The 23,149-nt window shown below is 42.0% G+C and overlaps 1 protein-coding gene across 2 annotated transcripts in view; it reads left to right on the top strand.

The window, feature by feature from the left end:
- Positions 1 to 4,200: 4,200 nt before the first annotated feature.
- SYNGR1 (synaptogyrin 1) overlaps positions 4,201 to 23,149 on the top strand; it is a 32,148-nt gene continuing 13,199 nt past the window's right edge. For both annotated transcript variants that reach the window (XM_020810144.3, XM_020810145.3), the window contains exon 1: positions 4,201 to 4,441. In XM_020810144.3, coding sequence (XP_020665803.2) covers positions 4,343 to 4,441 — 99 coding nt within the window. In that variant the 5' untranslated portion in view covers positions 4,201 to 4,342. The remainder of the gene's footprint in view (positions 4,442 to 23,149) is intronic.

Here is a 23,149-nt window from a genome sequence, read left to right as displayed (position 1 = left end):
AACACTTTCCTGACAAGAGTGCTCTGCCCTTGCCATACCTGTGTGGAGAGGGGTGCACCACAGCAGAGAAACTGGGGCACTCATCTAAATCTGTCCCTTAAATTGGTGATTCCCAACCTTGGATCCTTAGATGTTCTTGGACTACAACTCCCAGAAATTCTGGCCAGTCTAGCTAGAGCTGAACGCTTCCTGGGGTTTTAGTCCAAGAATATCTGGGGACCCAAGGTTGGGAACCACTAACTTAAATGATCCTCCAAGCATCAAATTGCATCTATAGCAAAACTAAGCTTCTAACTAGAGAAATCTGTCACCTAGTGACTGAAGATGGCATTGCAAGCTTCAAACTTACAGATATTGTAACATTTATGACACATGACATCCAGAACCCCGTAGTATAAATGCCATATTTCATATGTCTGTAATTCATGATTTTTGGCCTATTGCCCTGACTGATGGGCACATATATTTTATAATTATAGATGATGGTTTGCTGTCACACATCACAGAAAGGGGCCATACCTTTGGGCAGTTTTTCCTAAACAGACCCCTCTGGCTATGAATTACAATCCCTATCTTCTGTAAGTAGAATATTGGGGACAATGGGGAATACAGTATAGCTCATACCTCAAGGAGGTAAGAGGGACGGCTTGTAGACAAAGGGCCTTTTCGGCAGCTGCCCCCAGACTATGGAATGCCCTCCCGACTGAGATTCGTCTGGCGCCGACACTGATGACATTTCGGCACCAGGTCAAAACCTTCCTGTTCCAGAAGGCTTTTAACTGAAATAATATTAGCTGTGGGTCCGATGGCAATTTTATATATATTTTAATTGTATTTTAATTGCTACATAACTTTATTGTATTTTAAATACTGTAAGCCGCCCAGAGACCTTTGGGTAGTGTGGGCGGCATATAAATAAATAAATAAATAAATAAATAAATAAATAAATAAATAAATAAATAAATAATAATAATAATAATAATAATAATAATAATAATAATAATAATAATAATAATAATAATAATAATAATAATAATAATAATAATAATAATAATAATAATAATAATAATAATAATAATAATAATAATATACGGAGGATTTCAGCCTGAGAAGGTTATTGTTGAGTGACTAGTTTCATAGAATAATGGCATGGGGGAAAGTATTTTCAGGAGTAGCTCCAAAGCAACTGAACTTCCTAATAATTAAGAGGTTCAGCAAATGTAAATCTTTTTGTTTTAATGTCAGTGCCTCCTAAAAGACTGCTGATAAACTGATAGATATGGAAGTGCTCTTCTCCTCTAGTTGTAAAAACTAACTCATTTCTTTTCAGTGTTATATCGCCTTCTTGGTCAACTGGTTTGTCAGGGTTTTTCCACAAATTTACCTCCACAAATACCAGCTGAGTTATGAAACTGAGTCCTCAGACATCCTTTCAGCACTGTTGAACCTAAGCTAATCTGTCCTAATAAACACAAGCATTGTGCTACTGTAGTGAACACATTTGACAGAACCCGTGACACTACTGACGCTGAACAGAAACTATGCCCACAACACCCAGAATTCAGAAAATGTTTAAAACTATTTTGACCTAGTGTTGTTGTTTTCAACTTTGGTGAAAGGTGTTTTTTCTCTCCACAAAGCAGGATCACTCACTGTATCCGAATGGGTGGCTTTCCAGATACTCCTGGACTGCACTTCCCACAAGCCATAGCCAGCACAGTCAGGGGAGAAATATGATAGTGACTATAATCCACCAATACTTAGAAGGCCACTCTTCCCACCCTTCTGTAGCTGCTTTATAGGCAGCATGATCAGAACAGTTATACTGTAATCTTTACTGGGGCAATCCTAGACACTTATTTGAAACATTGCAGCCCTATGCACGTACTCAGAAACAAAGACTTGCTTTGGCATAAACCTGCACGGGATCAGATTGTTCTAATCTTCTCCAACCCAGTACCCTCAAATGTGCAAGTCAGTAAGTCCCATCACTGCTATTGCCTATGCTGCCTGAGAAGGAAGGGATTTTCTGTCATGTGGTGGACACCAGTTTGAGAGAATCTGGATGGGTAAATGAAAATCTTCTAAGCACTTCCCTCCCCACAAGAAAACATAGCAATCCAAGATTGCCAGTTCTTGCTCAGCTTTCAGCCTAAAGTAGCCTCATTAACACAACTCTCTGTTTGGGATTCTTGCTGAACTGGGTTGATTTTTTTTTTAAAAAATGTTTGTTTAGTGATGATACTCATTAGCACCACATGTGAGAGAAAGGCTTTTATCACCAGAAGATACAAAGCGGTTTATGGTTGTTACTTATGGTTCCAGTGCTGGACCCAAACATTTTCCTGCTTGTGGTGGAGAAGCAAATGGTGTCACTCACCAATACAATACCTGGATCCAACCAAATTCTTTTATTACTTGATATAGAAAATCCCACAAACACTTCCTGCCCTACTTCTTAGTGCTCTTTCATGACACCCTGCCTCAGCACTTACTGGTAACCAGTTACAATCAAGGTCTTTTACCTCACTCCTTAAACTCTGCAATCTCCTCCACTCCACCCCCATGTTTGCTTAATGAGCCATATTTTCTACTGACCTTTCCTAGATATTTGCCAAGGGCATTTTCAGAGGCATGATAAAAGGGAAGTTTATGCTGTTTTCATCAGTCCTAAAATTTCAGGGCCGCTCCCCCCCCCACCCGAAACTTTACACAATAAGAGATGACAACACCAGGTATCTTGCTCAAGCAAGAACTGCTGGATAACTCAGTGGTTTAAGGCCCAGTGGTTCTTAACCTTTGTTACGCGGATGTTTTTGAACTGCAACTCCCAGAAACCCCAGTCAGCACATTTGGTGGTGAAGGCTTCTGGGAGTTGCAGTCCAAAACTCCTGAGTAACCCAAGGTTAAGAACCAGTGGTTTAAGTGTCTGGATGCAGAGCCAGAGACTGGGAGTTCGATTCTCCACTGTGCCTCCTTGACAGGGGATGGACTCTATAACGGTCCTATAGGGCCCTTTCCAGCTCTGTATTTCTAAGATGATGATGAGCGTGTGCAGATTTGTGGGGTCTGGACAACTCTGAGAATTATATAGTCAGGATGGTATGACTGGCTGGGGAGTTTGGGGGGGTTATAATTTAAAAAAACCCATCTGCACAACTAAGAGAATCTGCAGAAGTAAGTGTGGGGCAGAGGATCTATTAATGAGCACCACCTATCAATTGTAGTGTTTACCTGCGTACTGTATATTTAAAGAAACACAAAGTTTAGTACTGTGGGGAGAAGGGAAGCCTTGTTGCTATCTTGCAGGCACCCATGTGCACAATTTTAGCTCAAACCACCTCCCAAGTTCTGTTCTGCTTAATGATATATACGGGCAGCCTCTGTGTGGCTCTGTTCTTCTTTCAGTGACCAGAAGCAATCAATCCCACTGAGTTCTATGGTTTTCCAAAAATTATTGCTTTGGTGTCATCCAGTCACTTTCAACTTACAGAGATGCTTGCAGGATTGTTGAGGCGTGCCTCACATTCAAGGCATGATTTACCACTGCCAGCCTTGCCCAGGGAGTTTCCACGGCCTAGTGGTGATGTGAACCCACGTCTCGAGACTTAGTCTGCCCCTACCCCGCAATGGGGTCTGCCCCTACATACGTGTGTGCCTGTACCCCTGCAGCCTACACGGGTCCCACGAGACATGCTTTGGTTCAACATTAGTCCCATGTGGGAGAAAACCTTTATCGGGAGTGCTTCTCTCTTAGGAAAAATGAAAGAAACCCATACCTACGTACATATATCGCCGAGACCGCTGGCTGAGGCACATCCGCAGCGGCCGGGCTCCACTCCCGCTCGCCCCGCCTCCCAAGCAGCCCCGGGCCCGGGAGAGCGCCTGAGCGCGCTCCGTCGCCGGGGCTCGCGCCCGTTCCTCGACTGCTGCGGAGCCGGAGCGCGCCTTGCTTGAGCAGAGCCAGAACCCGCCGCTGCCTTCAAGTGTGTGTGTGTGTGTGCGCGCGAGAAACTCCGTCCCCCCCCCCACCCGCTCCTCTTCCAGCAGGCAAGGAAGGCGGCGAGCGAGAAGCGAGGCCAGCGCCGGGGCTGCTATGCACAGCTAAGCTCCCACCGCGGCCATCCCTCCCTATTGCACCGGGGCTCCCCTCCCTCACGCTGCGCTCGCCGCCTTTCGGGGTGCCTCCCCTCGCGCGGACTGCTGCTGGCGGCTGTCCACTCCTCTCAGCATCCCCGGTACGATCAACTTTAGCCGCGGAGGGAACCGCTGAGAGAGAGGCGAAGCAGCAGCAGGCGGCGGCGGCGGGTCTTGTTTTTAACCCGGGGGGGTTGTTCCGAGGATGGAACCCGGCGCGTATGGAGCGGGCAAAGCCGGAGGCGCCTTTGACCCTCAGACCTTCATCCGTCAACCTCACACGATCCTCCGGATGGTCTCTTGGGTAAGGAGGGCGCCTCGCCGGTGTCGTGGGGTTGTGAATTGCGAGGGCAAGTTTGTAGGTTCAGCGTCGGTGCACCCAAGCACACACGTAAACAGGCATACACGATTTGCCCCGAACACGTGGAAAAGCGCTGCGGCCCGCCGGACCATTCGGTTCCAAGGAGCTTTGGGGACGGAAGCTCCGGGCGGGGGGGGCGCTTCTCAAGCTACGGCCCCAAGGCGGGAGCGAGGGGGGGGCGCCGGCTGGCATGCGGTCTCTGGCTAGCGCCTTCTTCTTTAGCTGTGGTGAGGGCTGAGCCCCCCAAGGGCGAGCCGGGGGCTGACAGTCCTCCGGGTCTGAAGGGAAAGGAATGGCCTTCCCAGCCATGGGTGTGCGTGAGAAGGGAAGAAGCGCACAGGAGAGAAATAGGATTAGGAGTGCCCAGCGTTGGGTTGCACGAGAAGGGCCGCCGGCTGGTTTCTTGGCAGGTCCCTTGCCGTGGGGGGAGAATGCAGCTTGTCGCTTCCCCCCCCGCCACCTCTCCGTCCCTTCCTCCCGAGGAGGAAGGTGAATTTGGCGAGGGAAGGGTAATGCCGTCCAGGTTTGGGGATGGGAGGGTGGGAGGGAAGGAAGGAGAAGAAAACACACAGCCAGCGACGCCTTTGCCAAAGTGACCTCTAAGATGGGAGCGAGGCGGTGTCATGGCTTATGGCCACCCGGGCTCGGGTTGCTGCTTGCTTTCCCCTGCCCGTGCTTCTGGTGGGGCACCGTCTCCAGCCAGGAGTGGTTGCAGCGAAGGGGCAAACTGGTGGGGAATGTGTGGCTGGCGGTGGGGAGGCCGGAAGGAGAACCAGCCTGGGAGGTGGGATGGGAAAGAGGAGACAAAATGGCATGGCCGTTCCTCTCCCCCCCCCCCCCCGGTTCCTTCCATCTCCTGGAATGACCACAGTGATGGTTTTCCTTCTTCTGTCTTTAAAGAAAGTAATTAGAAACAGTTTTCCTGCATCTTTATTTTGGGGCCTCTCTTCTCTTTTGCTTCTTCCCCCACCAAGAGCCTGCACTTTCATTTCCATTTAAAGGGAAAATGGTTTAACCGGTTCTCCTTAGCCTCTAAGCCAGTGCTGTTATTAATTTTATTAAAAGCATACAGGAAGAAAAGGGAGAGAATGAGTTCTGCGTGAGATGAGTGGTGAGGTGTTAACACCAGGAGGGGAGGCTGGAGGAGGGAATTGCAAAAGTGAATCAGAATCACCCGCCCTTTCCTTTTGGGTATCTTTTAGTTTTACTGATACTTTTTGAATGTTTGCAGGATAAATAACTTAAGGTGCCAGGTAAAAATAAGCAATGAAAAGGTACTTTTCTCATTTAAATATTTCTGTCCCCACTTTAACATGTTATGATTTTTATGTAAGTGCATTTGTTTGTGTGTGAGGGAGGAAGTGTGGGAATTAAGGGGCTCAGTCAGCAAGTGGGGAAGGTTATTTTCCTGGTACCCCCCCCCCTCCTTGGAATGACTGGAATGGGGGGAGGTCACTTTATCTTGTGACACTTTTGCCATGGCTGCCTCTGTGCTTGTAGCATATGCAAGAAGGTCATTGGGATTAAGACAGCAAGCTGCAAACACAAAGCTAGAGAGATTTGCCTCCTGTGGGAGTTGCAGGGAGAGTGGAGGCGGAGGGCATGGGGAGGTGGAACAGCTAATGGAAATGAGATGATGCCTCTCCCAGTAGACCAGAACAGATCCAATGGAGGCCTCTGCCTGCCTGCAAGGGAAAGGGCAATGCTCGGCCAGCCTGTTTTCTACCCATTGGAGCCATTACATTGAACTCAGAAGGATGTGGAAGCTGCCTTGTACCAGCTTAAGCCTTTTCTCCATTGAGCTCCACATTTATCATTTTGTCTAGCAGAGGCTTCACAGAGTTTCAAGGAGTTTCCCACAACTCTTGTTTGGTTGAGTCCTTGGGCCTTTTGCATGTAACACCTACACTCTTAACACTGAGAAATGACCTCACCTCTAAAGACTTTGACTCTTGTAAAGCAGGCACATTTCCACTATTGCATTTACCCTCCTAACTTGATAACCTCCAGATATTTTTGATTCCTAACCAACATAATAGTGGGACTTGGGATAATAGGAATTGTAATTTAGTGTCGCCAATAGATGCCATGTTGGGGAAGGCTAACCATTTTTAAAACTTTACTGTGTTGCTTCGCTAGATATGATTTGGGGATATGTTTAGCAGGAAAGTAAGGGAAGGGCAGAGAATAACATTAGTGTAGCTAACATGGCATTGCCTTGGAAAGACTGAAGATGAAATTCATGTAGTTAGTCTGTCTGTTCAGGTTTCTTTTACAATATACAGTAGTTTGCTATTGTTCTTACTAGAGAGTGAAAGACATGTAGAAAGAATGTCCTGGATTACATTTGCTACTGAAATTCGACTTGGTGGGGTGGGGGTGGGGAAGAACCTTTGGTTGCACAAACCCTTGAGTGAGGCAAAGCAGCAGAGAACACAGGTGATGATGCAGCACTGGTCAATCATGATTGACAAGATGTGATGCTAGATAGATGCTTCTGTCCTTGATCATCTGGGACAAAACGTTCTTCCCTTTCAGCCTCTGTCTTCATTCTGTTACTGCAGGGCTTCCCAAGTATAGGAAATTGAGGGACGGTTTCTGCAGTATGTTGCTTTCTCTTTCATAATACTGCTTTATTGGCTCTCCTTAGGAAATAAGACAGCTTCTCAGCTGCAGAATATTATCCTGCATCCAATTATCTCCCTCCTTCCTGCCTTAGATGTGCTTCTGTTTCCTAGAGCCATCAACTGCCTTCTATACCTTGACCTTGGAAGTGACTTTGATGCTTTTCTGTTTCATAATCTTCCTTTGTTTGACAAACATGAGAGTTACAGAATAGTGAAAATACTTTCAAGCCATTGCTATACATGCTTCACATGAAAGCACATCTCTTTCATGCAGTTCAGGGGGGTTTAACTCCCAAGCACATGCAAGCAGGACTCAAGTCTTGGAACCAGAGCATTAGTTTAAAGGATCAAACTAGGAGTATGGATTGCTAGAGAACGACCTATTTCCTTTCATATTTGGGTTTTCTTATCTTCTCTCTCTTGTGGTATTATATCAGTCTTTGCATCTCTTTCCTGCTTTTGCTTCTATGCTGTTGACATTTAGTGAAAAAAACAACTACCACTAATTTTTTTTTTTTTTGGAGAGGATTTGCTTCCAGGTAAATGTGCATAGAAGCTGTAAATGTCCTGAACCCTTTCATATTTTTATTGAATCATTAAAATGTTTAGGATAATAAGATCAATTAAAAAATACAGCTCCTATTTCCATCCAGTTTTATATGTCCAACAGCTGAGGTGCTGAATACAGTATTGTTGTGTTTTGGTATATTGCACTGATGGTATACACAGAATTTCAGGAAATTTTCACCTACCAGACTTCCAACACCAGTTCGTGTGCTTTGGGAAAGTGATGCAAATATTTTATAATGGAGGGTTTGCAATTCTTGAATAAAATTTTCGCAGACAAGATCTTAAGGGCTAAGTCTAAAGTTAGTCTTAGTCAGAGGAGACCTGTAGAAATGAATGAGATCTGTTAGCCAACACTAATGGAAATCTCAGTGATTTTTATTGGGTTGACTCTATTTGGGACCAATATATTTATTTGCTTTTAACCTGCATCATCTTCACAGGAATTCTGTGAACCTAAACATACAAATGAAAGGTCTGCTGCTGTAAAGATTTCTATTGTGTCCTTTAGGGAAAACCACCTTTTTTCATCTTAGGCAGATAGCCCAGCTGCGGTCCTTCCTTGATGTTGGGGCGCTCACCACCTTGGTACATGCGCTCGTAATCTCGAGATTATACTACTGTAATGCGCTCTACGTGGGGCTACCTTTGAGGCTGCTGTGGAAACTGCAGGTGGTGCAGAATGCGGCGGCCAGATTACTCAGCGGAGTGAGAAAATACCAACATATTTCACCCACTCTGGCTGCATTGCATTGGCTGCCCATCCGATTCCGCATTGACTTCAAAGTGTTGATGCTCACATATAAAGCCCTAAACGGTTTAGGACCTGGATACTTGGTGGAACGCCTTCTCCCGCCAAGATCTACCCGTGTCACTCGTGCGAGCCAGGAGGTGAGGCTGAGGAGCCTAACGCCGAGGGAGGCCCGGAAGGAGAAGACAAGAAATTGGGCCTTCTCGGCAGTGGCTCCTCGCCTCTGGAACAACCTACCTCCTGAGATTCGCGTGGCTCGCTCGCTGGGTATTTTTAAGAATCAATTAAAAACATGAATGTTTAGGCAGGCCTTCCCATCAGATAATTCCTGACGCCCTTTTTTCCCCCCCTCTCCTTCAGCTTTCCCATTCTGTTCAGTATTTCTGTTATGTAAAATTGTCTTTATACGTATATTTTTGTATTATCTTTTAATGTTGTTAGCCGCCTAGAGTGGTCCTGACACGACCAGATAGGCGGGATATAAATAAAATAAATAATAATAATAATAAATAATAATAACAAGATCTCCTAATGTTTAAAGGGAGATGCTAATGTGCCAGTTTCCATGTCACATGAAATCTTAAAATACTACTCTTGCTTCTGCTTCTTAACTATTGTTCAAATTTAGTAGTGTTAGAAAGTTGCAGCTCCATTATTTCTACGGTCAAGGAACATCTGAGGCATAGACAGCAGTGACTAAAGGTAGATATGAAGGTATTCATGAAATTCTTATAACTTTTAAGTCCAACATGGAATGAATGTTTCCATAACAATTTTCAGTTTTATTTGGGAAAATATTCCATTACAAGGGAAGATCTACTGTGTCCTTGTGTGTGATACAACAGTTCAGGTTTTGATTAATGGAAAAAAATAACATCCATTTTAGCACCACTGAGACTAGAATCTTATCTGAATGCAGTTCAGACAAAAGAGAGCTGTTGACTCTTTTATAGAAAAAAAAGTGCAGGTGCATCTATTCCCTCTTCACAAAAGGCCATGCCAACATTGCATGAGCTTCTGGTGATAATAGGTGAATCTGAGTTGACATGGCAAGTCCTGGAGAGGAAAATTTTTCCAAATGGCTACAGTTTACCTGAGCAGAGAGCAGACAGCAGAAGCATGGACTCTCTACAGTACTACAATCAGCCTAATCTTGCCAATGCTTTTCTGGCTGGGCTTCTGCACCCTTAATGGGTACCCATCAGAAACGTGACAAAGCCTGTCCTTATTCTGTGGTATGAAAAACTTCATTTTAAAATTTTGCTTGCCATTCAGTTGTGAAAAGTGCAAGGGTACAATAGGAATAAAAGCTGCTGAGCCTAGATATGCATTTCATTTTCTTTTTCTGGTGTAAAGTAGGTAGCTTCAATACTCCCATTTGAGACAATATTACTTGAGATGAGTACATGCTTTAATTGTTTCTAGCATGAGTCTTTCCAAGTAATCTTGATTAATAGGAGGCCATGAGCTATTTAACCTGGAGCTCTGCTCTGTAGGTTTGCCAGTTTTTTAGCTGGTGGCTACTGCTGTTCCTTTAGGAGTAGTTGTGTGTTTAGATACAGTATTAAAAAGTTTATTTCCTTAGTGTGAAAAAGTTCAAATGCTATTTTTTGAGGAGCTAGCCAAACTAGCTCTTATGGTCAGTTGGCCATTCCAAGACTGTATCTGTTCAGATGAAACCTCAGATATTGTTTTAATCTGTGAGCAAAAGTGCAGAAATAACCTCACACTTCTATGAAGCAGAGTGATTGGTAGCATGGCCCTCCAGATATTGTTGGACTTCGACTCTATTAATATCTCACTATTGGCTCTGCTAGGGCTGCTTGGAGTTACACCCTACTAATATCTGGAGGGACATATTTGCCTACCCCAGTTGCCCATTCATTCCATTTACATCATCTAAGACTTAATCTAGGGTGGGGTAGGAAATGGGAATGCCTTTTTATAAAATAGTCACTTTAAGTATATTAAAATTTAAAATATATTTTTAAACTTAAAAAAAGTGTTGTCTAATTAACTGGAACTGCCATTTTAGTCAATGAAACATTGCAGTCCTAGATTGTACAGTACATCCTGAAATATATGGAGAGCATTATGTGACTGGAAGTGTTCATTTACCCTGCAGCAAGAGTGGGAAGCCACTGTTTGCACAAAGGTTTTATTTAAGAGCAGCCCTGAGTACACAATCCGTTGGACCCACCTTCCAGATAAGCCCAAAAAACTGAATGTGCTTCTCATTCCCGCAGTTCTTCATTAGTCAGTTCTAACTTACCAAATGGCTTGAAAAGGACAAAAACTGTGAAATCAACAGTCTTGATGTTTGCAAAGGTTTCCCTGCTTGATTGCCCAGAGATGAATATAAAATTGCCAAAAGTGGGTGGATGTTTTCTCAGCCCAAAAATAGAACAGCAGCTACTGTTACACCATTTCTAGTGCTAACTCACAAAGGAGAATGCCCGTAGCCAGTAGTATTTCACCAGTAGTAGTTTTATTGCTAAGGGTACTTTCATACAAGCAAGGGACAAAGAGGTACTTTTGCTTATAAGAGTCTTATGAGAAGGCAGGCTTTCTCTTAAAAGCAAAAAAAAAAAGCAAACCTCTTCCTTACAACTTTCATGCGCAAATGCTAGTTTTTCCCCTCCTAATCTACAAGCATGATAATGGTGGCTGAAATCATGGGAGGAGACAGCCCCGCTGCTTTCCAGGCCTCTCCGTGATGCTGAGTCTGGAAGGCAAAATATGGCCTGTGCGTGTGCTTTTCTTTCCATCAGCAAATGAAATGTTAATTGTCATAACGGTGTGCCTGTTGCATGTTGTTCAGTTTTTCCAGGTTGCCTGGGGAGTTGTACATTCTGTTGACAGCTGGACTGTTCAGTTTAAGATAATCAAATAGCTTTGGGGTGTCTTTGTTTTAAAATACAGGGGCTGTTGAGATGGCATGTGTCCAAGAAAGCCAGTGCTCAAGACCATTCCATGTGACCAGAGAACTGTTCTTCAAATGTGAGATACATCCTCTGGCTCATGAGACAGTAGAGTTGCAATCTTTATAAATTGGCCTTTAGTCTGTGCCTCCTAATAGACCTGAAGTTTGAAGCACAAAATATACATTAGATGGACCTTAAGGCTTATTGAGACAAAGGATTACAGTGGGGTCTCTACTTAAGAACTTAATCCGTATTGCAAGGTGGTTCTCAAGTTGAAAAGTTCTTATGTTGAATCTGCATTTCCCATAGGAATGCATTGAAAACCATTTAATCCGTATCTGCTCTTTTCCGTCCATAGAAACTACTGTGGAACCTCTACTTAAGAATTTAATCCGTTTTGGAATGGTGTTCTTAAGTTGAAATGTTCTTAAGTTGAAGCACAATTTCCCATAGGAATGGACTGAAAACCAATTAATTCGTTCTGGCTTTTTTTTTGTTATGTAGAGGTGCGTTCGTACTGTACATTGAAGCATTAGTTCCCATAGGAACTAATGCAAAGCTGGTTAATACGTACTCTACCACTAGGGGGAGAATTTTTTTAAAACCTAAGATGACCTAAGGTTAAAAAAAGAACAGGAAAGGTTTTTTTTTCCTGTTCTTATCTTGGATTTCTGTTCTCAAGTAGAAGCAAAATTTAGCAAATGGAGCTGTTCTTAAGTTGAATTGTTCTTAAGTAGGGACGTTCTTAAGTAGAGACCCCACTGTAGTTCCTTCCTGCTTTGTGCTGGTTGGTGCCTGATGAGCACAGAGCTTGCCAGTGTTTCTGTCCACACAAAATTTTAAACCCTATCTTCTCTTTTAAAAAAAATTGGTTCCTCTTTTAACAACTGGTTCAAAAATATTTTAAAAATCTTGAAGAAAGACTTTAAAAATTCTTTTCTGCTATATTTTTGTTTTGTTGTTTCAGTAAATAAGAACTAAATTGAAATAATCTGATGGGAGCCTGTGACAGCAAACGTCTGCTGCTGATCCATTCTGGAAATCTGCACTTTTAAAACAACCACAGTATTTTAAATAGCTTGAAAATCCTTTGGATGTGATCTGCTCTGCTGGATTGTTGTTGTTAAATTGAAAGTTTCTGACCAGAGATGGTTTTGTTTCCGGAACTTTGCCCCCTTCACAAAGTGAAACAAAGCAAACACCACTATCACCAAAACACTGTAAGATGTAGTTTAAAAACCCTTAAAAAACAAGGTTTTTGTCATTCTTTGTTGCATTTGGTATCAATATAAGACTTACATTGTCGACAGTGAGAATAATGCAACTATCACCAGCGCACTATTAGATACCTATAAGGAAGCAAATATACTGTCTGAATGAGCCCTTACTTAGGAAGTCTGGGATTGTGCTAAAGAGGGTAGAGTTGATATCAGTTCCCCCACCATAACTAGTTAGAACAATTATGAGAAGAGAAAAAAGTACAGCAAGGCGGAGGGCATTAAAAACAAACTTTTCCAATCATTGCAAGGGTAAGGTTCATCTGTTGAATACCTGCCTGTCATGCAGTTGTTAAAGGCACAGGATGTCTTCCAGGAAAAAAAGGCAGCAACATTACTATTCAGTAAGGAGCACTCTTTATTCACACATGTATATATGTTACTTCCAGTTATGTTGGCAGCTCTGGCTCTGAGCAATACTACGTTTCATACATTCACATTTAATCATACCATTATGTGAGATCTTACCCTAGCATTTTGTTTAAAAGCTAGGGCAAGATCTCTTTTGTCAGGTAGAAACTATGTCATGTGAACAGGAAAATGGCTGACAGTATTATTAATTATTAAAAATATAAGCTGCAATTTGCAACCTTATTTGTCGAATGAGGTTCTTTTAAAAAAATCAAATCATTTTCAAAGCTCACCTTTTTTCTGGAAGCATTTAAGTATAATAGGGACTCATTTTTAGGTTATATACCAAATAGAAGACATAAGACATAAGACATAAGAAATTTATTTGTCATTGCGCTCACAAGTGGGTGCAACGAAATGAGGTGCTCTTCCCCAAGGTAAAACTGGACAACACTACAAAAAAAAAGTTAAAATATACACAACTTTCACCATCCAAATATAGATACCCCGTTTTCTCTCAGCAATTAAAAAGTCCACCAAAAACTTATGGCCCCGCATTTAAACTCAATACTGCACTTGGGTAAAAACTGTTCTTGAATCTGCTTGTCCTTGCTTTCAATACCCTGAATCTCCTTCCTGATGGTAATAGTTTAAAGAGCTGATATCCCGGATGAGAGGAGTCTTTCAGTATGTTAGATATCTTCCTCTTACATCTGTTCTTATACAATTCTTCCAAAGAGGGGAGTGAACAGCCAATGATGTTTTGGGCCGTCTTGATCACCCCTTGAATTGCCTTTTTCTCTGCCACTGTGCAGCTCGTGAACCATACACAGAGACAGTAGGATAATATACTCTCAATCGAACTCCGATAGAAGGTGATTAACAAACTCTCAGTCAATTGTTGCTTTCTAAGAATCCTTAGAAAATACAACCGTTGTTGTGCCTTCCTGATTAACGCAGCGGTGTTTGCACTCCAAGTCAGGTCATTTGTTATGATAGTCCCAAGAAACTTACATTCAACCACCTGTTCCACACAAACTCCATCTATATACAGTGGCTGAATGTCTGCTCTTTTTTTCCTATAGTCCACTATGAATTCCTTGGTTTTTTGGATGTTAAACATTGCTGAATTCATCAGTGCACTACAGAGAAATAGCACACAGGGACAAATGTTCGGGCAAATGGGGATATGCTGGATTCGTTTCCAGGAAACTGCAGAGAGAGCATTTAGATGGGAAAACACTCCAAAATGAGGAAGGCTTGCAGCATGAAGCTTAAATGTTAAGCTAGATCAGAGGTGGCAGCTGTACTGAGAGTTAAATGTGAATGTGCAGTAGGATGTGGCAGCAAAGATACCCGTTGTTATTTCAAATAGCATACAAAGAACTATGGAGTAAAAAAAATGTCCTTCTTTCTGCATGTATTTCAAGAACTTGATATTCAATCTGAGTCTGTTAGGTTGCCATTCTTTGCACACTTAAGAATAAGTATCATGGAACTGAATAGAACCTAAGTTCTAAGTAGACATGCAGTAGATTGGATTTACTAAGTGAAACAGTACACCAGTGATGGAGAGAAAGAAGACCTTGATTTACAGGTTGATCGTGGAGTGTTTTGCAGTAAGTACAAAACATCTGTACAAAACAACAGCAACAAAATGACTAGCTTTATTATCCCAGTCCTAAAATGATATTGACTCAAATACAGAAACCTTAAAATAATAAAGAATACATTTTGTGTAGAAGGACTGTAACTTAATTTTGGTAAGCAAAACAAAATTTTAATCTCCCAGTTCTTTTCTGTTAAGTGTTTTGCACCACACTCTGGTTGATAGATCTCAGGGTTCTAGTAAAAAACAGAGCTGGGAAATGTTACTTTTTAAGATTAGATCTCCTGCATGGCTGGGGTTTCTGGGAGTTGTATTCCAAAACAGTAATGTTTCTAGGTACATTCCACTAGCCAGAAATCAGAGCATCTCTACTGAGGGATGTTATGTGCAACATCAGCCTTTCACACTGCCTGTACAAATTTACTTTTTTATGAGTAAAGATTTAGAGAAAATAAATTGTGCTCTCTTTGTTTAAATGTCTGAGTCATATTGAAGAATGAAATTGTGAGTCCAAATGCAAAGGTAATAATTCTGGTGGGCACAGAAAGTGGGGAATAATGGTTGTAGTGAGTTTTAGGCATTTGGACCAGGAGTGAGTAAATTCCAGGGTTCCAACAGAATTTTTTTCTTGTATTCATTACAAATTTATACCCCAGCCATCTAGTGCCATTGTTCCTGCCCTAACTTCCTCCAGTGGTCCCTTACTGGAAGTGGAATTATTTGGGGTTTTAAAAAATCCATCTCGTGCAGGGAAAGGGATTGCCTGTTAAAACAAGGTAGAGAGGTAACTGCCTTGTTTAAAAGAAGAACCACACCCGTGGAGATTCAATTCTTCCATTTCTAAGAGGGGAGAAATTGGAGATTCTAGAAGCTTAGATCTACTTTAGAACTTCATCAGAGTGTCAGGTTATGACTGGGAGACCCACGGTCAAATCTCCACTCTCTCATATCAGGTTTATTGGCCAGTTACTAACTCAGACTAATGTACAGTACCTTACATGATTATTGTTAATACCCTAGGAAGGACCAAAATAAAATGTAGCTTATAGGCACCTAAAATCAGAGATTGGCACCAATGTATTACAATCAATGAAGTTATCAATTAACTTGGATATTTTCTAGTGTAATTGGGCAATTTAATTTAGAATTTGGGGTTGTTGCATTAATGGTTATCCAGTGGTGAACTAGATATGGGAGATTGCAAGGAAAGGAAGCTGTTGCCAGGCAGCAGGATCACTAGTGAACTACATAATAAAAACCCAGTTTTTCTTCCATTCTGAGATTTGCTTTGCTAAGCCTGGTGAAAAGTCTTAAAGTGGCCAAGAAGGTTCATTTATTCCTTAAGAGCATCTGAAGAGCAGTAACTACTTCTCTAGCATATGGATGCTAGGATGTAAACCTGAAGTTGTTCCTTTGCCATTGAAAGGCACATAGAAGTCAGAACTTCACTGGAAATTATTGTTCTTGCACTGATTTACAGGAGGAGCCATGAAATATCTTGCCCCCACCCAAGTAGATCTTAAAGATCTGAAACTCTCCTAGATTTATAGCACCACACTTAGAATTACTGTTTAGTTTCCATATTGCAGGCAAGTGCACAGAATGTCCATGACTCTCTTATTTTTTAAGAGTATCATACAAAACTGTGATCAGTGTGTAAAATTAATCTAGAATTCTTCAGCATAAGAAATTGTATGTATGTTCTGGGCGGGGGATGGGAGATTCAGAAAGAAACCTGTTTTAAAGAAGCAGGCAGACAAGATCTCCAGGTGATTAATATCTTCAAGGAGTGTCCTGGGCCAGTGTGTTGGGACAACAACAAAGTACTTAGTGTAGGAAGGTAGGTAGGTAGGTAGGTAGGTAGGTAGGTAGGTACTGTAGGTATTTACACAAAACTCCTTTTTTGCTGGGATTGAGACACACAGAAATGTGACAAACCCTTGTCAGAGAAATTGGGATAAAATTTAGTCTACATCTAGGTGAACCAATTGCAACTAAATTAACAGAATTTAGCCAATTTTGCCAGTTGCACCTAAATTAACAGTATTACCTAATAGCTGGAGGAAGAAGTTATCCTTGGTTTGAAGTTCTGTTTGGACAATGTTAAATGTCTGTGTGTGATATTCTTTTGTAAACTCGCTATGGATTTGGCTACTGAAGGACAATTTTAGTGAATTTCCAGCAGCGTTCTTAACCAGGAGTTCCCAAGTGGACAGGATTATGGCTGTATGTTATCTACACTGATGTTGACCTCTTCCAGGAGGAGGTAAGCCAGTTAATTCTGTGGGATCAGCAAGTAAGCTTGGGGGAGTGGGCAGGAGATGGGGCCAACTTCTGCTGCTTGTAATACCATTCAGAAACAGAGAGAAAATTGCACAATTGAGATTAGAGAATTGTTTGTTGCTTTAATAATAATAGTTGCAATGCCACTGCATCGCAGGTGATTAACATTTTTAGTGTTGGAATAGAAGGGCTAGCTGAGGTATTTGAGGGCAGAATTGTAATCCAAAAAGTAACTTTTCCAAGATCTATTTCACCATTAGTTTTGCTGTTAGGGATTTATTAGTGAGCCCAATTATTCTTCCGAGCCCACACAGCACAAATCTAGATGGAGAAAACTTAAATATTTTTAAAAATTACAGTTTTAGTGGTTTTTGCCGATTGTTTTTATTCTGAAAATATGCACACATTACTTACAGGTATGGAGGATCTTTTAAAATCTGAAGAGTGGAATTTGGTTTAGAATTTGACCTCATCTTCTTTCTCACACAGGTTATTCCAGGCCATGACTCAGACATATTAGTGAGGGAAGTGTGTGTACAGCTTTTGCTGGTTGTACACTTATTGATTCTGCTTATAAACAGATAGGGTTATTTCTCTGAGTACTGTAGTTTGTCCAGCAGCAGGCCTCTGACACTAATAAAAACAAGTAGGTGTTTTTTTTGTTGGTGGTTTATGTCAATTTTTAAAGGGCTTCATTGTGATAGTGAACACTTTCTTTTCTGCTGTCCCAATGAATTATCCAGCAGACATCCTTAAAATGGTGCACATTGATAAAGCACAGTTTAGTGCTGGAGCTGGTGGAAAATGTCAGCTCTCTACCCTCTTCCAGACTCATTGTGATGCTGCAACATTGCTTGTAGATATCTTATGCCAGCACACAGCCCTTGAGCCCAGTCTTATCCCCAATTCAGTTTACTAATGTGTGAGCAGCCCCAGCCGCTGTATCCATGATGAGGCAGCAGGTACTGGTGATCAGTTAAGCTTCATCGGTCTCAGCATACAAAGAAAAGAAAAACAATGTCTCTGTAGTCCTTTGCAGGATGGGGCCTCTAGCCCCAAGCAGCAGGAATGGAATTGATTGCATTCTATCCTTCCAGGGTTGAGAGGATATTCTGTCCCAACCCCCAGCTCCGAGGGAGTTACTTCACTCCCGTGGCAGCTCATCTTGGCCAAAAAGGTCCAGGCTGTTAAACAGGCTTTGCCAGCCGAGTCTCCCAGCATGACATCCAGCAAGCAGAGGAAGCTGTGCAGCACCGGCTGACCCTGGGAGCTTCTATCTTTCGGCTTTCATCTTGCCTTCAGATAAGCCAGCCGTCCTCCGGAGATGGAGGTCTCTTAGAAGCTCCTTTCAGCATCTCCCCCAGCAGACTACAGTATTTTCTCTTTTCTCCAGAGGTGACGGACACTCCCAAATGTCCAATTCCTCCTCCCCCTCTCCTTGCTCACTTGCCTCTATATCTACCTCAGCTACAGCTGTTTCTCTGTGGGTGGGTTTAGGGCCTCCACCTTTCATCTGCCTCAGGTGTTTCCTTCAAGGCCAACAACGCTTCTGCCATTGCTGAGGGGGCCTGCCTATATTGGTACTTAGCTCCTTCCCCCCCCCCCCCAACCTGCTGGCTCACACAATGTTTACAAGTGAAATGGAGGGATGAGGTCCCCTTTATAGGAGAAGAACCACACCTTTTTTCTTTAAATCTGCTTTCCCCCTGTTTACAAACTTTGCAGCTATGGAAGAAACAATTTGCAGCACAAAAGAGCAAATTCATAAACGATTTGATACTGGTTAGAAAATTGCCCTGAGTCAGATTTTTGGACTGTGTAACTCAGTATTATCTATTAATAATAGAGATGGGCAGAAAATAAACCACGAACCAAAAAATTCCACTAACTGGCCTGGTTCATGGTTTGTTTAGTGGGTGGTTCATAGAAACACAGCTTCACAAGTTGAAGTGAAATGCTGAACTTTTTCATCGTTGACATTTTGCTTTGCTTTGCTTTGCTGCCCCCCCCCCAAGACCCCTTCATGGGCCCAAGCACATACTTTATTTTACAGTAGGCTGTCTGGGACCTGCTTCCTGGGAGACTTATGGGAAGTGCAGTTTTGCTGCCCTTTCGGGCTATATGTAGGGAAATTTCAAAGAACTATACTTCCCTAAGCCTCTCAGGAAGCACTGGGGCAGGAAGTAGGTCTACTGTCCTACTTAACTGGATAGTGTGACAGCATCGGATGAGGGGAGTCGTCCCAATGCTGGGGCTCATGAAGAGGGGTGCAAAGCTCATAGAGAGGGGTTTTTCTGTGTAGCTGGCTACACAGAAAGCACCTCTTCGTTTAGAGATGGGCATGAATCAAATGAACCACGAAACAGTACATTTTTTAAAAAAATTCTGCATGGTTCGTAGACATAGCATGCAGTTTGCTACTGAATTAAGTCAATAGCTGATAAATGCCCTCCACAATTAGTACCTTAAATCCTGCAGATCTGGTATTTTAGAACTCATCCCTTGACAAAGAAATGTACATATGTTTATAGAGCAGCAAAGTGGAGGTGGGTAAACGATGGACATCTAAAAGTTGCTCAAATGCAACTCCCAGCATTCCTCACCATTGGTTGTTCTGGCTAGGGCTGCTCGGATTAGCAGTCCAACAACATCCAAAGTGCCGCATTCTGTCTACCCCAACTCAACTAGGATGCTATTGCAATTTTCAGAATACCTGTATTACACCTGTATTCACTTAGAACCAGAGTATTAGTGCCCTTCATGTATATAACAACAAGGTTGTACAGTATATTAGATGGTTGTTGTGGGTTTTTTGGGCTTCTTGGCCATGTACTGAAGGTGGTTTTTCCTAACGTTTCGCCAGTCTCTGTGGCCGGCATCTTCAGAGGACAACAAACTGTATATTAGATGTTTATTTCTCTGCCCTGAATCTTATCTCTCAAGAGATCTTGCCAAAACTCATTCAGGCTAGAAATTAATAAGAGATGTATTCATTGGGAAATTAAATTATTTTCAAATTCCTTAATATTTGAAAATAATTGTTATTCTAGCCTGAAGGAAGGATGGAAGGACTAAGACAAGGTGAATTAAGGGCTAGAAGTGAAGAAATTTGTTTACATGCTCCCCCCCCCCCCCCCCAAGATGGCATCTTGAAAGTTTCAGGAGTGAGAGGATGAGGTAGAATGACAATTTTCTTCATCTGGTGTTCAAGAAACATTCCTGGGCTGAATTACAGAGGCATCACATGATACTCAGGAGGGCTTAATAGGCTGCTGTAAACGGGTATCATGCTGCAAGCATCACATGGCACTCAGGAGGTTCATCATTATATGCAGTCTGCTCTGTTTACTGTGCAATACTGGGGCTGGAAGAGGGAAAATCACATTAGGAACCCTTGATTATTAAACATGTTTTTGGATATAAAATAACTACTGAGACTTGTAAGTCAGAAGGAATTTGGGAAAGATTTCTACTGTCTGGGCACTGTAGTGTTGGTATCTTATTATCAGAGTGGACAGACGTTAATTCTGGAGTCTGCTCAAAATCAGCAAAGATACCTGATTTCCAGTTATTTAAGAATGACAACAATATTATTTGCTTCTTGTCCTAAGAGAGAATTTATGACAGCCAGGAGTTCATGGATGAAGGAACTGTGAGCAGTTGTGGCACACAAATTGCTGGGCAGAGAATTCTTTTATTCCAGGTGTGTTTTTTCACCAGGTTCCCACTTGGTAAATCTTTGGTTTCTAGCAAAACATAAGATCCTCTAAGTGTAAAGTCTGCCCACTTCTGTCTTGTAGAATTTGCAGTCTCTCAATAGTTTCTAAAATACTCCCCATTTTTAAGCATTTTGGAAAATATTTTGCAAAGCAATGCTTGTCACTGACATTGTTCAGCTGTTTGTTATATGTGGGGTACATATGTGTCTGGTAGAATTCATGGGGTAGGAACACCTGGCTGCAATGGGTCAGGAGTCTGAATCCATTCTGTGCTAAACAGGAATGGGATCATCCTGGATCACTTGGAACATGTTTTGCTGATGGGGTAGATATCTTACCATCTGTGCAGCTTTGGGCACGCTGCAACGTCTCAGAGCACTCCTGAGTAAGCCACTTGTGAGTACTTTATACCCAGAAAACCTGGGAGGGTCAGCATTTAAAAAAATCAAAGCATGCTGCTTATATACCGCTTAAAGCACTCTGTGGGCAGTTTACAATTTAATTATCCAGGCTACACATTGCTCCCCCCCTCCCCCACAAGCTGGGTACTCAATTTACTGACATTAGAAGGATGGAAGACTGGCTACCTGGGATTAAACCTGGGTCATGAGTAGAGTTTTAGCTGCAGTACTACAGTTTAACCACTGCACCACAAGGCTCCATAAGTCAAAACTGACTTTGCTATACACTATTTATTATTATTATTATTATTATTATTATTATTATTATTATTATTATTATTATTATTATTATTATTATTATTATTATTATTATTATTATTATTATTATTATTATTATTATTAATATTAATATTATTAATATTATTAATATTATTAATATTATTAATATTGATATTGATATTATTAATATTGAATGGATCCGAAATGACAGAGCTAGTTCATTCTGTTCTTCGTCAGTAAAGCGGATTTTATTATATGGCTTAAAAATGTGATCTTTCCTTGAAGCAATGCAAAGCAGTTGCTTCAGGGCAAGCAGTTCAAAGGAAGCATAATTTCCTTCCCTTCAATCTGCATATTTGGGTGTCAGTAAAAAAGAGACAAAAACTGCAGTCCTGAACAGACCATTTTTCTATCTTAAGTGTCATGGCACTGAGCAAAATTATTATCACTGCTAATTCTTGCACGAGCTCATTTGCATTAGACTGTGGGATCTTTCAGAACCTCTCATACAAATGCACATCTTGACTTTTAAAGCTCTGTTTACTGTAGCTTGTGTCACAAGACAACAGTCATCCACACGAATCCATTCCATTATTAGAGTCTACTTCAGAGGCTGCTCTTTGGGTCCTGCTGTCTATGTAGGGAAAACCAAGGGAATTGCCTTTCAAATTGCAGGCCCCTGACTTTTAGAGTCTAAACTACAGATATGCGTTCTCTTTTCTTCCCTACCTTGCACATACTCTTAACTTAATCCTTTCACTTGGGAAAATGGTGGGCCTCTTTATTCTTTTGCCAGCCTAGAGACGAAACTCTCCTTTCAAGGAATCATCTCAGGCAGGCAGGCAGAGTCATAATTAGCAGTTTGGGTGCCTGGGCCTTTGCTGTCTTATTGGTTGAGCTTGGGTCGGATGATATTGGCATACAAGGGCAAAGAATGGAGGAACAGGGAAGCATGCTTGGGTCTGAGTGTGTCATGACTGTACTGGATCAACAACAAAACTTCCTCTTCTGTGTTTCCTTCTTGTTCTTGCCGAGTTATGCTTTTTTTTGGCCTTTGGTTCCTCCCGTCCAGAACCTAGACTGAGCTTTAAGAAAGGAGTATGGTGAAATGGCATTGGCAGGTTTCAAGGGGAAGCATCACTAGGACCAACTAGCTTCTGTATGTAGTCTAGATAATTCCTAAAATCCCCCTGCGTACCTGTCCTACAGGTGTCTCAAGTCTTCCTACCAATGGCCCTACAGTTCGATAGGGTGAGACTCCTTGCCTTAGGTGGCTGAGCCTGGTGTTCCATTAATGGGCAGCAAACTATCAATTATTTAGTTAACAATATTTTTCCTTTCTTGGGTGCACTTCATCTGGATTTCTGTCCTGAACTATCTCTGTGTTCCTGACCTGGCAAGGCAACAGCAGGATGACCCTAAAACAGCTGCAGCCACATTTAATGTCTTTTCAGGGGATTATTTTAAAACCATGGTTCTCCACAGAGATACTCCATGGTGAAAAAAATTATAATAGAAATCTCTTTTGCTTTTATAACACCTGAAAAATACAATTCCTGTAAATCAGAATCCGGCAAGTTGTCATCATGACAATAAGCGTTATTATTTTGACTAACTGTGAAGTAGTGATAGACCAAACGGAAAAAGAACAGAGTGAGTCATCCCCTCAACTAGAAATGTCAGAGCGCGAGACAGAGATAGAAAGAAGATAATAGAAAGCGAGGAATTGAGTGTGGAGGAAGAGAAAGGAAGGGAATCAAAGGGGAAAGAAGGGAAGATTGAAATCTGTTTGGCGAAAGAGGGAGAAGGAAAAGGGGAGGAGCAGTTCATTTTGCCTGTGTGGGAAGAGGATATAGGAGATCA

The sequence above is a fragment of the Pogona vitticeps genome, chromosome 5 (genome assembly GCF_051106095.1).
Source record: "Pogona vitticeps strain Pit_001003342236 chromosome 5, PviZW2.1, whole genome shotgun sequence".
Classification (NCBI taxonomy): Eukaryota; Metazoa; Chordata; class Lepidosauria; order Squamata; family Agamidae; genus Pogona; species Pogona vitticeps.
Note: the sequence above shows the minus strand (reverse complement) of the source record. Positions and strands in the feature narration are given on the sequence as shown.